The sequence below is a fragment of the Cupressus sempervirens genome, chromosome 4, assembly GCF_028749045.1.
Source record: "Cupressus sempervirens isolate cs-2001-9-10 chromosome 4, ASM2874904v1, whole genome shotgun sequence".
Classification (NCBI taxonomy): Eukaryota; Viridiplantae; Streptophyta; class Pinopsida; order Cupressales; family Cupressaceae; genus Cupressus; species Cupressus sempervirens.
Window position 1 is genome coordinate 582,933,050 of NC_143121.1, and position 17,028 is coordinate 582,950,077.

Genomic DNA, 17,028 nt, shown 5'->3' on the forward strand with positions numbered 1-17,028 from the left:
ACCTTGTATTTTTAGCTTATATTTCATTGACATGTGAGATATTTTCTCTAGTTTTTTGTTTTCTACTTCTTTTGTCACTATCTATCTGTATCAATCTATTATTTCTAATTTCTTAGTAACTTTTCTAATTAATCATTTACATTACTTCATTTCATAATTTCAATTTTTATAATCACATAGTTTAGAGAATGATCATTATTCCATTTAGCATTTTACTCCCCATTTCAATCTAGTAAGACATCTTTTGTTAGAATTGTGTAATTCATGAAAATAGGAAGTGATTTACTCATCTATGCATTACTTTCCCTTCTCACCATATACAAATTGATGTTTTCAAACCTATTAGATTTGGTTTCCATGTGAATATACTCCATTTTGATTTTGGTTTCATTCAATTTCATCCATTAGTTTGAGAGATATTGTAATTTTTCTAAGAACTAGTAGAAACCCTACCCAAGGTAACCAATAAGAGGATATAATCATGTAACCTAGCCTTCCACTAACATAAAATTCTCAAAATGAATGAAAAGATATGTGTTTATATGATTTTCATATTTCCAATTATCGGGACTCCATGATGAAGGTTGCACATTTTTTAATTGATTGGTTGGTCTAGCATTCCTAATGTATCATATAATGAGCAACAGTAAAGGGGTTTGGAATAATGTTCTTGTGTTGTGGTTCATATAGCCAAAGTGGATTGTTCTTAAAGACCTTGTAGAAGAATTAATAGGTGTTTCAAGTCACTATATAAGTGGTGAAAAGAGGGTACATTGATTATCATGTATGCACATGTCATGACAATATTTGTGAAGCTTAGTGGTCAATTATCTATTGATAAAAAAGGGAAAGAGGGCATGTGAAGGTCTCATAAACTTGTCTCAATAAATGATTGATGATTTGTAGCAATCCAATGCTAATTTATAATGATATTCCTAAAGGGGTTGTACTAATTGAATTTTTATCTGTGTCACCACTAAATACCAAATTAAACCACTTAATATGAGATGTAAAGGCTTCCAAGTCAATTGTTGGGAGCTTGGGACGATTTTTCTTTTGTTTGGTTTAATGTTGGAGAAGGTATCATTCCTAGTTGCAATAAAATAATATGTGTAAATCCTAAGATTGGGTATATAATTTAATGACTTCATGTAAATATTGCACATTTCTCTTATGCCAAATTATAAGGTTTTTTTGACACAAGAAAAAAATTGAGAATAGTAGGGTCCAAATGTCTTGAAGTGAGTGTCAAGACAATAGTCTAGAGGGAGGCCCCAAATGTCAAAATCACATTATAGTTGAAGAATTCCCTTCTATTTGATTCAACAAATCAAGTTGAATAGGTATTTCCTTTGAATCTAGACCACAAACAAGAAAGAGGGATCCAAACAAAGGAAAGGGCCAAGACTACAAAAATAGTAAGCCCACACTACCTAAGCCCTAAATAAACCATCAAGATCATCATCATCATTTAAATCCTCCCTCTCTGCAATGCTATAATTTGAAAAATCATGCTTTTTTTCCTACTCATTCTCATAGAATAAATACAGACCAAGAGATTTTCTAGGTTCCACTAGACTAATTTGAAAAAAAATTAGACCTTGGTTGTAAGCTTTGCTAATAAGAAGCCACATTATTTCACCAAGGGTCAAAGTCAACAACTCTCAACTAAGAATGATAGTAGAGATAAAACTCATGGAAAATTGAACCTTGGTTGTAGGCATTGCAAACAAGAAGCCCCAACATCTAAATGGTCAATCCCCAAAAACATCTTGAACCTCGGTTATAAGTTGTACGAGCAAAAAGTCCCACTATTTTCTTAAGGGTCAAAGTCACCAACTTTTGGTTGATAACCACAATAGAGTGACCCTGTGGAGTCTTGGACCTCGATTATAGGCCATATAGGCAAGAAGCCCCACTAAAGGGTCAAGCCCCTAAAAATTTGAACTTCGGTTGCAATCTCTACAAATAAAAATCCTCACAATTTCACCGAAGGTTACAATTAGCAACTTCCAATTGAGAACCACAATAGAGAGCAACCTTGTAGAGACTTGAACCTTGGCTGTTGGCACTACATACAAGAAGATCCATCATTTTACCTAAGGGTCAAGCCCAATTTTGTGAACCTTGACTATAAGCTCTACAAGTAATAAGCCCCAGTATTTCAACAAGGGTCAATATCAACAATTCTATATGGAAAACCTTGGTATCAAGAAACCCCATAGAGACTTGAACCTTGGTTATATGCACTATAAGAAAAAAGCTCCTCCATTTTATCAAAGAATCAAGCCTGTAAAAAATATTGAACCTTAGATATAAGCTCTACAAGCAAGAAGCCCGACTATCCCACAAATGGTCAAAATCAACAACTATATATTGAAAACCATAGTAAAGAGTAACCCAATGGGGACTTGAACCATGGTTATAGACACTACTAACAAGAATCCCAGTCATTTCACTAAAGGGTCAGGGCCTAAATTTTTTAAACCTTGGCTATATGCTCTAGAAGCCACATTGTTTTACCAAAGGTCAAAATTAGCAACTCTCCATTGAGAACTACAATAAAAAACATGTTGGTAGTGGACAAACATCCCTTGTGGGCTTCTCAACGTAGCTTAACCGCCTCATGTGGCTCTATAAGACTATTGGTTGTATCAGTCATTGACATGTCAATCTTTTGGTGCAACGACAACTCTGGCCTTTCTAACAATTGGTATTAGAGCTTGGTCATAGGTTTAAATTTACAAGCCACGACAAGTGACATTGGGAGGGGGATTGTTGGCAGTGAGCCAACATCCCTTGTGGGGTTCATGACATGGATTTACTACCTCCATAAGTTCTATAAGGCTATTGTTTGTATCGGGCATTGATAAGTCAATCTTTTGTGCAACGAAAAATTTGGCCTTTCTCCTTATTGAGACTTAAACTTTTGTTGTAGGCACTACATGCAAGAAGCTCCATCATTTCACTAAAGGGTTAAGCCATTAAGATTTTTCAACCTTGATTGTAAGATCTACAAGCAATAAGCCCCACTATTTCCCCAAGGTTCAAAGTTAGTAACTCTCCATTGAGGGTCACAATAGAGAGTGACCCTGTGGAAACTCACACCATTATTGTGGCTTGTGCAAGCAAATTTATTAGACAAATAATTTAGGTTAATTAAAATGGTAGTTTTTGATTTAGGGTAAAAGAAGGTTTTGAGGGGACCCAAAACCTCGTAAAAATAGATTCTAAATGGAATATAGAACCCCACCAACAAGAATATCTACCACCAAGTAAACAAACAAAGGTCTGGCAATCCACTACAATTCGACAAACAACCACCAAAAGAGATAGAACAAAGACAAACCAACATTGAAAGGAAAGAACTCCCAAGTAGCCCTGAGGGATAGAAACCCTCAACCAAATAAAATAAGGAAAACTCTAGGATTTTCCTTTACTTCCCTTATTCTAGGAGCAAAGATTCATATCGAAATGAGGAAAGGGTTTCTTACAATGTTTTCTAGTAACAGAGATCCACCCCTCCTCAACTAACGAGACTACCACCTCTAATTTAGGAATAAGAAAATATGTCACAGAAGAACCAACAGAAGAGACATAGATAGAACCACTAAAGGGGCTGGCTCTGATAGGATCTCAACCTGGGCCACCACTACCATCACAGGGGAACACACAAAAGCATATGAATCAACCACCTCACAACCCACATAAATGCAAGTAGTAGAAATCTAAATAGGAACAAGGTCAAGTCTTATTAGTTTTTGGCCTTTAAAGACCACAATGAGTGATCAAATGTCAAGTATGTAGCATTTCCTACATCTCAAGGAGATCCCTTCATAATCCTGTAACTGAATCTAGTTGTTCCCATTAGGAAGCTCAACTTTGAATTTATCAGGAAGACACTCAGAAATGTCCATCTCAACAAGAATTCTTGCATAAGTGGAATGCAAAATATTTGATGAATCTTCACCAACCATCAAGAAATTAACCATTACATCTCCTACTACTTTCGACAAGGAATCAACTCATAGATGAATAAGAAGATTAGGGAATCGAATCTAGATCGAGAACTTAGTAAATGTTTCAATTGCAGGAGAGAAATCAGGATGCCACAGTTTCATCATCACCGAGTGGTGTTGATTTGACTAGGTGAAAGAAGAGCCACAAAGGATCTTCTTCTAATCCCCAATTTCATCAAACTTAGCAATGAAGAACTCCCTAGCCATGAGGAAAGGATGGATAGTTACAAATAAAATGGGTTCCCAATCTTTAGAAATCCAAATGTACAACATTATTTGGTTTAATTCATATAAAAAATGCGACAGAAAAATGTATTTGATTTAATTATTAAAGAAGATGATTATATTTAATATTATTTAAAATATTCACTTATTTTCAAATTTAATAGTAAATGCCCTGTGTTTGCATTTTGCTTTGAAAATATAATAATATTAAATTTCAAGAAAATTAATTCCCATAAAAAATTAAGACTTCCAAAAGTGATCCCGCACACCATAATAAGAGGAATATTTTAAAATACTTTGGGAAAGTCAATGGATTACAAGGATCTTCTTCCAATCCCCAATGATCCCACACATCATAATAAGAGCAATATTTTAAAATACTTTGGGAAAGTCAATGGATTACAAAGGATCTTCTTCTGATCCCCAATTTCATCGAACTTAGCAATGAAGAACACGCTAGAAATGAGGAAAGGATGGAAAACCCCAGATAAAATGGGTTCCCAATCTCTAGAAATCCAAGCGTGCAACATTATTTAGTTTAATTCATATAAAAAATGTGATAGAAAAATGTATTTGGTTTGATTATTAAATACAATGAGTATATTTAACATTATTTAAAAAATTCACTTCTTTTCAAATTTGATTTTACATTTTGCTTTGAATTCAGAGTAATCTTAATTTTCTAAAAAAAAAATTCCCATAAAAAACTAAGACTTGCAAAAATGATCCCATGCATCATAATAAGAGCAATATTTTAAAATACTTTGTAGGAAAGTCAATGGATTACAAGGGTTTTGCTCTTCTAAATTATTGTTTTATTGACTTTGTGGTTGTAGAAATGGTTGGAGATAATACTCTTGATTTAGGCAAATACTTTAAAACGTTGATGCAGGATTGAATTTGTCATATTGCTCCAAATCAAATGCTTCATAGAATAATACACAAATTGATCCATATTTTACTTAATACCTTTAAATACTAAAATGTGGCAAGTAATTGTATGAAATGTACCTAATCAACTCATAAAATATAACAATGATTTTTAAAAATAAATATTGGTATGAGATTAATCTTGCATGTCATAGGATGGATTAAGATAGTGCTAATTTTTAAGTAAGGAATATTTGAAGACATTTCAGATTTTTTTTTTTTTATATACAAACATGGATAGAAGATAAGTCAAATATACATAATGAGTGAAATAAAATAGTATGATAGGCTGACAAATGAACCTAACTTTGTGATAAATCATTTTAACAAAATGTATCCAAAATAAATTAGAAAATGGATTGAAATGAGAACAATCTTTCATGTCAACGAAGTAATAGTACTTACATTAAATTTGGGAATGTGTAAATGTTTTAGTTAAAAAATTTAATTATATGCAAACATGTATAGAAAAAAGGTCATATATACATAAATGAGTGAAACAAAAGAGTGGTAGATTGACAAATGAACCTAATTTTATTATAAATCATTTCATCAAAATGCACTAAAAATAAAGTAGAAAATGAAATGGAAATACAAATTTTACTACATGTGAAACATAGATTATCAAAATAGTTTTAATTTTTTACTCTCGAACAATATAAATAACCACCATCATATGACATAATAAGTTAAAAATCACTCGATTAATAAAGAGTCAAAAATGTTACTTAACAATTTTAAATTAGAACCCTTCAATTACTTCTTTTATATTACTTTAGATTTATGGAAATTTTTTTTTCTAAATTAACCAAATTGAAAATTATTAATTCCTGCCTACCGCACGTAACTATTAGAGCCATGCAACGTCAATTATTTTGTAGAAAACCAATCATATTTTAAGATTTTTGAAATCTACTTATGTTTTGTGAAGTTTGAGAATCTCAATATATTTTTCAAATTTAAATAATACCATTTACTGAGAATTCTATTGGCTTTGACTAAAAAAGACAATGATAAAATTAAATTTCATTTTAGAAAAATAGTAAAATTGAGCACACTAGTTCTCGAAAGGTACAAAGAGTCACATGCAATTAAAGTGTCATCAATGTTGTTATTAATAAATATATAATAGTTGTCCTTGTCCTCCTATCTCATACTTCAACGCATTTAGGTTGCACCTAATAGAAATTGAATTGCTTACAAATTTAAGCAACAAACATAAAACTTTGGGTTCTGCTAAACTCTGTAATGGACAAACCACTTAGTCATAATTGCAGTTGCAAAATAAGTACATGAATTCTATATCTCTTTGCCTCTTCTTCCCCATATAGAGATGTCAATTTTCCTTAAAGAAAAGACCAAAATTCATTCGATTTGTTGTTTAGATAGTTAGCAACGAACCAACAAATTAAAGCTATTCTTAATTAGAAAATGTTATCTCTTTTATATGAGTTGATTCTTCAAACTCAACCATAATATATTTTAGTCATGCTTACAGTCAAATTATTCTAAAGTTTTAAGGACAATTTGGCTGGCAGAAACCTTTACTAGGTGAATAAGATGAGATTCTTTTACAATTTTTTGTTGAATTCTACTTTTAAGATAATCTTGATGTTTTTGTCTATAAGATAAATAGAGAGCACAAATCTCTTGGGAACCCTATATAATCACACAACTGTACTAACAGACCTAGGCTTCACATATTTTAGTTTCTAAAATTAATTAATTTTTTTTTATGAATGCATGGTTTCACTAAGCCAATCCCTTAATACTGGGGAAATTTTGGAAAGATTTACATTTTCCATTGTTCAAATCTTAGCACCTACCATTCTAGTCATAAGAAATCTTAGCACCTACCATTCCAGTCATAAGAGTAGGTTGTAGTTTTTCTAGCTATTATCTTTTAGTGGCTGGTTTTTGTTGGGTTGTGAAGCTAGTATGCACATCATTTTAACCATAATATGGAGTCCCCTTTTTTAACACTCCATCGAAGTGCAGAAAAATTGAAAGCTTCTGCATAATTCAATATATGCAAAATATTGAGAGATCCATAGAGTTACATAGGAAATGAAAGCCGCAACCAAATAGTAGATTTTTCTTTTATCTCTCAAAAAGATATAGAAATTAGTTGTTGATTGTTGCTTTTCAAATACCTATGTTAAGAAATGTTGAATAGAGCTTCTATAACATGAGTACATTTGTTTAAGAAACCTTTGGTGATGAAAGTCTTAAACAAAGTTCAATACCCTTTTCTTCATTTTTGAACGAATTAATCGCTAATGTGTTGTGGAAAGTAACAATAACCCTTAGCCTCGAAGAAATTGAAAATACAAGGAGTTGTGTGAATATATTTTAAAATCCAAAACAACAAGACAATAAGCACAATCAATAGAGCTCAAAATAATGCATTATAGAACAAAGACTTTCATTGTTTTCTTCTATCCTAGTTCAAAAGATATAGAATGGCCTTACCTATAAAGAGAAAAGATAAATAAAAAGAAAATCTTTGCATTGAAGCTTCAAAATAATTGCAGAAAATGCCTACAAAGTTTTGATTATAATTTTTTCTTGGTTTTATTATAAAGCAAGATGGCTCCACCATAATTGTACGATTCTCATCATCATCCCTTTATTTGGTGGAAAAGACCATAACGGTTTTTAAAATAATATATTCTCTTATCACCATTCCTTTATTTTGTGGAATTTACCATAACAATTTTTTTGTACCAATAAACCACATAGCTATCTAAAACTTAAAGCTTTGGTTTTGAAACAACCCCAACACCTTGAAAAAAAACATTTCCACCTGCATTGTGAAAATTTTCCTCATACCCTTGTTCGTCATGTTCCTCAATTTGCACCATCTCTTCCTCCTCAAAAATTTGTCCAAAATCATCAAAAGGCTCCATTTATGTACATGAGACAGCATTGAACTAGTTGTTTAAAGTTTCCTTACGCTCTCCAACCAACTCCAAAGAATCTTCTTTTCCTTGAATCTCTTGACCAAATACTATATCTACTTCTTTGTAAGGAAGTAACAAAACATTTTGAGTCCCCAACAAGATGAGGACACAATAAAAGCACATTCAAGATATCAATTCCTACATGATAGTTATTTGCAACCCTCTTAACAAACCACCAATTATAAGTTGGCTTTCAATGTCCAAAAAAATTGTTCCATGTGTAGCGAAACTCTAAAGAATACCTTAAACATTTGATCTTATTACAAAGCCATGTGACGATGTTTTTGACAAAGGGCTTGTTTTGTCATGTATCTTTATAGATCACTTAGCACTACATACAGTAGCCCATCACATGATAGAATCCATGCAAGATCTGAATCATGTCTTCAAGAGTCCATTGACAAAACTTTGTTGCAAGAGATTTGTGATCATCAAATAATCTTAGAGCTAGGCTTTAAAGAGTGCCACATTGTGCGAAATTACAAAGAGAACACGAAGCCATGTCCCTGTACACAACGTGAAAGACAAAATCTCAATTAGGCAAGAACTGGTAGGAGGAGCATTATGTATGCAAAGGGAAATTCCTAGATTTAAGGCACGCATGTTCCATTTTAATACCTAAAAATTTGCTCAAAACTTTTTGAGAGGCTTTGTTTGATCTATTTCATTCAAAAATAAATTAGTTCACTTCCTCTTCTTTACCTTGCAAAATTTCGCAAATCTGCTCAAAAATTCCTAAGAGCTATTGACCTACTTCATGCTAGAATAAAATATTTCAATTTTTTTACCTTTTTAACATCCTTAAGTTTTTCTACTTGGTGGTTTAAATTCCATCTCTATATGTCTTTAACTGGAACAATTTAGAATGACTTTATGTTTATGCTACAAATATCTATACGTGCCAGGATGATTATTCTTCAAATGAAATTGTCATTCGCAGTTAAAAATAAAATAAAAATTGTTGCATTTTTATAAAGTTGTATTGATGGGATCTATTTTACAAAACTCTTTTATTTCTTTCCATATTTTCCATCCTACCTAAACACATCTTCATTAAACTGATGCTACCAAACTTAATTATCAAGCTTCATGCATCCCTTGTTAAATTAATGTGAAATATAAGGGAGCAAAAATCCTACTCTATTTTAAATGTCTTCAAAGACAAATTAATGAAATAAAAAACTATTTTTTAAACTATCTGATAGATCAAAAATATTTTTTAGAAAAGTAAAGAATGTTACAGTATAGGTGAAATTGTAAATGAATATATAAAATATCCACAATCTTATCTGAGGATTAAACAATACAATATTTTGATTTCATTTAGTTTCTTTCACTTCCAAATTCAATGAAAAAATAAGCAAAACCAACCAATAGCCCTAAAAAAATTATTTTCCAATTAGAATATTTAGATATAAGATTAATTCCCAACAAGATGTAATTTTTGAATACTATTTAAATTTGTAAACCCTATTTTTTTATGGGCATGGCTATCCCAAACTGTACAATTGACCAATTTTCAAAAAATCATTCTAAAAATCTCAGCGTTTGATCTTCATGATCTGCATTGCATAGTTTGTAATCAAAAACAACAAAAAATGAGAAAGAAATCACTACGTTTTCGTGCAAAAACATTTGACTTTGTTTTGTCTTTAGTGCATTTTGGATGGAAATTAGCCTGTCCTTTTTTTTATTAGTAAAATAAATAAATCTAATCTTTTAAATAGGGAAAAAGAAGTAATTGTTTTTATTATAGGCAAAACTGAAATGTAGCAAGACATTAATTAATTATTGTACGCTTCTTTTCATTTATGTCATGGCTGACAAATATTATAATATTTGTTCGATGTAAGTTAAAAAATATATTTGAAAACAATTCACAATTGAATTTTAACTTATTTAGTATTCATTATTTCTAAATGTCTCATGTCTTGCATAGAAGTATCACTAAGCCTTTCATGACATCCAACATTCTAATTCAAGTTTGTAATTAAATGTACAACTTGACTCAACTCATATCCCAAAACATAAAACACACCACATTAAAGATAGGAACTTTGATTCTTGCACCCCTTGTTAAATTTATATTAACAATGATTACTATTTAAATGATGTAAATATGAAATTTAATATTTAATATTTTGAAGATGATGGATCACTTAATGAAAAAGACAGAATTGTGTAGTGCTCCTTTTCTCACGGTTGGCTGTTCTTGCTTTATATTCACTTCATATTGAATATATTTTTGGCAGTGAATTTATGTTACACATGATCTATGCTTGAATGCTTTAGTTCTCATGTCATTTTTATCACTGATTTAAAAAATGCACTAAATTTTTATTTTTAATTTTTTTTGGAGGGTTCAAATCTATGAGGCAACCCAACGACGCACGAAGCTTGCGAGCTACTAACCAGCAAAGGCCACCACAGACTTTTTAGGAACCCGATATGGACCCACTCATGCCTGAAACCTCTTCGGCTTAAAGCCAAGGATTGAAGGGCATCCATGCCATCAAAATCACCTGGGGCACGATCCCGGCCTCATCCCTTATGATGTCAGAGCCTTGCACTCAGCAAGACTTAATCCCTAGTAGACTATTTGTGAGTCATTCAACTTCATTAATAGACCAAAGGCCCATTGTTACTAAATTATTTTTAACTTTATAGACATTATTAAAAACTTCCATTCATTCACTCCTAATATGGAGTAGTGCCAAGTGACAACAATGTTGCCGTTCGTTTTAAGGAATTAGAGACACCCACATGTGCGAAACTCAATCTTTACAAGTGAACCTTTGAGTTCGACCTTAAGAGAGCTTCATTATTTATTTCCTTCCAGAAAAATCAGAGACCTCGACTCGGCTTTGTTTTTACAAAGCAACCTAAATAAGATGGATCGCTGTGATTTCGAGAGGCTCCATCAAAATTTCACTCAAAACGAACTAGAAAACTAGAGAGTATCTTATTTCCATCCCAAGATTTAGAGCATCCTTAAAGCCTAAAGACATTTGATTTGGGCAATATAAAGAAAATTATTGATTTACCTGAGTCTTAAAGGAGTTTCCAGAGAACCCAACGCAATTAAGATCAATAAAAGAGAGCGAGAAATGCCTAATGGAAATAAGGAGTAGCGAATGTAGATTGCAGGGAACATTATGTATATCAAAACTTTGTTGAGAAATTGGAGCTGCTTATCAGAAATCCTTCTGCGATTATTATGATTTGTTCCCCTCTTTAGGAAATTCTAGATTGAGAAGGCAAAATTGGCCCTGAGTAAAAACAACAAATAACAATGCTCTGTATCCATAAACAAACATTAATTCAACATCACTTGTGCTAAGTAATGGCTCCACGGACAAATGCAGGCAAAGATGTCCACTACCTAGCACACAACATAACTTTTCCCAATCTGTATCTTTATATTTTCTTAAAAGGAGACGCTTTCTATTTATAACATGTCTAGCTCTTTAAGCTTGTTTTTCGAATCTCTCTACAGTTTATGAAAACAATATATAGATCATGCGGAACCATCTGCAATCATTAGACTTCTTTTATCATGCTCTGAATCTTATGTTGGATGTTGCTCTAGAGATCTTAAGAGTTGATAAAATAGGAAAAGAATACTGGAAATCGTCTAACTAATGTACTGCAGTAGTAAAATGGATCCATTCTGTTGGGTGTAACAAAGGATTACTGCCAGTTTAAAATCAAATAGTTTGTTAGCTCAGTTTGTCTTACTGCGAAATGTGTTCGACCTGTCTAATGTTCTGGACTTTCAAAAGGATTTTTTTCTCAATTGAATTCGAGTCTGACCTAATCTCGACTAAGAAGCCCTTCACCTTCAACACCGCTTGTTAAAAAATTAAATATTTAAAAACAATAGACTTCATGGGGAAAGAATAAGTAAAGCTTTCCTATCTTAACTGGACGATCAGATTTCTGTTAAAATTCATCTTACTTTACAATATCGAATCTACAGCTCACAAGTATCAGAGTTGACAGATTCGTATTGCAAAACAATGTAAGACAAGGATTTTACAATGTCACAATTGCTACCATGTCACATTTGCCACCATTTCAGGCAGTAAGACTGCAAGCTATATTTTAATGATTGGAAGATTACAAAGAAAAAGTTTTACAAACCAAAGCTAAATGTTTTATCCAAGGCAAGCTCAGTTCTTGTGGATGTGCAATTTACATTAGTCTATCTACAGATCACACATTTATGTTTTGCAAATCAGACATTAAAATAAATGGTTCTCTAAAAAGGACTGTAACAAAGGTTAGCGAATTCTTCGTTGCCAGTATTGGAGTCCATAAGAAAATAATATGAAAATGTTTGATTAGTTAACCAAATATTTTAAGAATTGATTTTTTTGTTGCCCATTCAACAAAGCAAAGCATTGAAATTAGGCAATATAATACATGGGATTGGGAAGCTTGAAGGTCCTATCCCCACCAGAATATCCAATCAAATCACTCCATTGATCACCAGAGTTTCCACGGATCTGAAAACCAGCCTGCTCAATTCTAAGTCTCCTGTCCGATTTATAAACGACAGCACTCGTCCCATGATCATTAGGACCCCTGTGACACATCCACAAAAAAATTCAAACACAGAGACATCAAATGAAACATGTAGGCTGTCTTGTACTCAACAACTGGTCTTTCCATGCATTGTCCATGAACATTCATTCACTCACAAAACCATTAATGGGGAAAAGTAATACATTGATTTTCTGAGTTCCATCTTTTCCAAGTTTTCACAATCAAAATTCGCTCCCTCAAAACATCAAACATGAAATGTTCAGTCTAGACTCTAAAATGACATGCTCATTTCATAATGAAACTCATGAGAGGTATACGGATGGACTCCATTGTAGAACACTCTGAAGAGTATGATATAGATTCTTGAGGAATTTCCGGTCCAACTCAACGGTAGGAAGTTCCTAGCTTACTTACAAGGCAATGTTGAAATTTTTATTACCTTTGATAGTTAAGACAATAGCATCATTTGTGGTCTTCTAGACCCTTTGTTTCATGTAAAATAATAACCATTTCAATTATATGGAAGTACAGAATAACCACGCAATGGTTTGGAGATGAGATAAGCTTTGACCAATGCTAGTAAACAGTATCAGAAAGGTTTCAAAACCTTGTAGATGATATTGGACAATTAACAAGTATTTGAAAATGTGTTTTGGTGCAGGGAACTTCCTTAAATTCCTTAAGAACAGCTGGAAAAGGCTGGGCACATTTTCAAATTGTCCAAAACATGTTTTAACTTTCATTAAGGCTTTCTGGAAGTTGAGAAAAGGGTGTTAAGATATGAATGCATAAAAGATTCAAGAAAATCAACGTCTCCAGTCATGACCAGTCATGACATGTCAGGAAGCTTGACAAGAAGCATTTTTTTTCTTAAATATTATATGCAGGTTTTAACCATTTTTCCCAATGATGATGAATTAAAGAGGCTTTAAGCCTTTGCCGGTAAATAAACTTTGTAAAAAGTTATCCAGCCCAACGGAAAGTGGAGCTCAAATACAAACCCTATCCATAAAAACCTCACTCACAAAATCATCAACAAAAAATGATGATTGTCGGAGCAAGCTTGACTGTAGCCCTTACCATGAGTTAGCCACCAAAATGCAAACACAATAAACATTGAAAAACCTAAAAAGGTGCTAAGGATTACCTCAAATAAAGCTCCTCCCATGTATGGTAGCCAGCCTGGATCAGGTTTTTAGCAGTGGCATTTCTCTGGGATTCATCTCTACCGGTCAAAAAAAACACTTTAACCCCCAATTGAAGCAGATGTGTATATACTCTATAACTCGAACCCAATGCTGGAGCCGCTGCCTCAGTGACCCACTCGTCAAAAGAATTCTCATCAAAATCCAGTGCTCTGCAAAACAAGCACATTCAATCAAAGCCCCAAAGCTGAAAACATGAAAGGAAAAATACACTAAAAGGCAATATTTCAGTGTCTCAGGCCCCTCTTCGCTGAGTGCAGAGGTGTTTGATTTTATGCAAGAATTAGCATTGCTTATTAAAGGTATATTCAAGTATATCGACAAAGATGCTGACAAATCGCTGTTGGGACAACGGTAGATATGCAGCTGAGCAGATTGATATGACATTTTCTGCTCGTGAAAGCGATATAACTGTTCTCGAATCATGTATTTAAGATTTGTCTTATGTTTGCTAGGTAATTCAAGAATTTTGGTTTGGTGCAAGCAAATGAGGCCCCAAATAGGACACCTCCGCCATGAAACAATTGTCCAAACCCACGAGAACATCAGATTAAAAGTGGCTGAAAGTCTACCAGCTTAGCAGCCCAGTGAGGGTTTGAAATAAGAAGGGTGAATAATCCAACCCCACAGGAAGGCCGGATCAGCAAAGACTCGATATACATGAAAAAAATGACCCCAACAAAGATTTGACCCAAAAATGATTTAACCATAACATTGTGCCATGACTGGCCACGTATTTATGCTCTTAGGTAGGTGGATATTTAATTAATCATTGTTGCATTTGGGTTTGTAGTAATCTAAAGTTATCTATTTTAGAAACTTAATTTGAAAGAAGAAGAAATGGAACATTAATCTTCAAGAGTGTTTAGAGATAAAGAAATGGGTGCTAGAGAAATTTAGAACTTTCATGTGGTCAAATTTGATAGGTAGGAAAAAAGAATTTAATCACACATGAGAACATGGGAGATCCACAATTAAAGGAAAGGCCACAAGTTTAATTGTTCAGTTAAGGACCAGCTCTCATCATTTACACTGTAAAACTGGTAGATAGGTGGTCGCTAAAGAAGAGTGAAGAAAGAACTTATACTTTTTGTAGCAAGGAAGTGGTGGAAATGGAATGGCACTTTGTCAAGGAGTGGGTTACATAGGAAGATATTTGCCGGAGTACAAGGATAGCTACAGGGGAGCAGCTTGACAGAACTTTTTGAGAAGGCAAGATTACACAAAGCGGCCAGCTTCCGGATCCACAACAAAAGGACCGACGTAGGAAAATTACAACAGACTGCTTAACTGGCATGTTGATCCTTTAAACCCACAGTCTCGTGAATGTCACTAAAACCCTGTCATTTCATTCCATTTCATCCATCATCCAGTCCAGAATCTCATTCATTCTAAACTTCTTTTCATCCTAGAAGTATTCTTCTCCTTATACCACAGATTGTTGAAACCCAAAGAAAAGCGAAAAAGCTCAGTAAAATATATTTTTCTGTCTAATTATAGGTCGTTAAGTATGACCCTATACAACTCAAAGCCCAGTCTTTCTATTCAGTTTCATTCAAAACCTTTATCTTCTGTTAATATTACAAATTATGCTTATCATTACAACAGGTTGCTAAGGTTTCCCAGAAAAAATCGGTATCATTTCTCTCCACAAATTTTCTAATCCATGACCCAAGTTAGCGATCCTGATGATGGGACCATAAGCATTAGCATCTATTTCTTTTTCAACATTATTCATCCCTGAACTATCTCTTCTTTCACTTGCAGATATATGTTCAAATCCTTACAAAAGGGACATGTAATGTATGCATTCACAATTTAAGGATTGTAAAACTGAAATAATATTGATTGCAAACCCTGAAGTCATTGATATCAAACATATCCCTAATTTAAGTCCAGAAAACACAAAATTTTCGTTTTTTTCACTTACCCAAATTGAACGCTCTGGTAATAGGGCAAATTACTGAGCAGTGTCTCATCGACATCGAAAACCCAGGCGTCTTTCCCATTGTTTGATAGATTAAGAGAGCTTGCATAGGCTATGGATTCATTCGCTACAATGCTGGAATCGAGGGCATATTGACTACCCATCATGTAATTTGCGATGTATTCCACGCATTCTGAAGGAATCTTTTTCCAATTCCGCACATTATTGGCTTCAACACCAAATCTCCAGGCCTCACAAGATCGGCTATCTTGTCTGGGCTTGAGTTGCCATGAATGCTGGGCTGTAGATTCCTCAGACACCCAGTCTATAAACGTTTCAGAGTTTTGGGCTGATATGAATTGCAGAGAACACGAGAGGAGAAAAAAGAGGGCGAAGTTTTGCTGAATGCAAGCCATAATCAGATGATTAGTGGGGCATTCAAGCTAGGGAAAACTGAGTAGATTTTGGGTTGTGCGTGGTCCTATTGTAATTTATTTATTGGTTAACGTGAACGTTAGCTCTGTCTTATCGGAGCTCAACAAATGTCCCACGTTTTATATAAGGTTGCAATGTTGACCAAAATTATATGAAAAGATGATTGAAATTATTAGACTTTAGGGATTAGACATCGGGAAGGTAGGTTATGAAATCAACTTTGTACTTAATTCCTCGTCAAAAAAATTTACACTTCCATTTCTTTTCATTCCTTTTCAGATCAGGAAGGCTTTCCTGTTTCCCAAGGGTATGTCTTGGTTATTTTAGGAAAAATCACTATTCAGAGTTCGTATAAGGAAATTAGAGGCAAGAAGTTTTTTAAATCAACGAATTTGATTATGTTTTTCTAATCGTTAAAAATGTTATGGCTCTTATAATCATTATATTAAATATGGATACGAGAATAAGACACGAGAGGATAGTGGAAGAGGGTGAGGAGGATGACGTAAGGACACACGGGAGGGGAGATTGTGGATGAGGATGCAATCGGAGGATGAGTAAGATGGTCATGTGTTAATGCCACGACTTCAACCAAGTTTAACACTAAGGATGATGTTTCCCATTTGTGGCCTCACTTGAAGCAAGGGTTAGGCAAAATTTTATTGCACTTATGCGAGCATCTCCTAGATGCAATGAGTGTTAAGTGTTCCATTCATTCTCATGAGAGATGGGTTCTTGTGAACTACTACTCATGAAACATAGATCAATGAGTTTGA

The 17,028-nt window shown here is 33.5% G+C and overlaps 1 protein-coding gene across 1 annotated transcript; it reads right to left on the minus strand.

Moving 5' to 3' along the window:
- Nucleotides 1-12,456: 12,456 nt before the first annotated feature.
- Nucleotides 12,457-16,405, minus strand: LOC149562542 (acid phosphatase 1-like). The gene is made up of 3 exons (XM_089826025.1): nucleotides 15,821-16,405; nucleotides 13,833-14,042; nucleotides 12,457-12,724 (listed from the first exon to the last, which is right to left on the minus strand). Exons 1-3 carry the CDS (start codon nucleotides 16,231-16,233, stop codon nucleotides 12,547-12,549), a joined length of 801 nt encoding a protein of 266 aa, XP_089682151.1. The 5' UTR covers nucleotides 16,234-16,405; the 3' UTR covers nucleotides 12,457-12,546.
- Nucleotides 16,406-17,028: the final 623 nt, after the last annotated feature.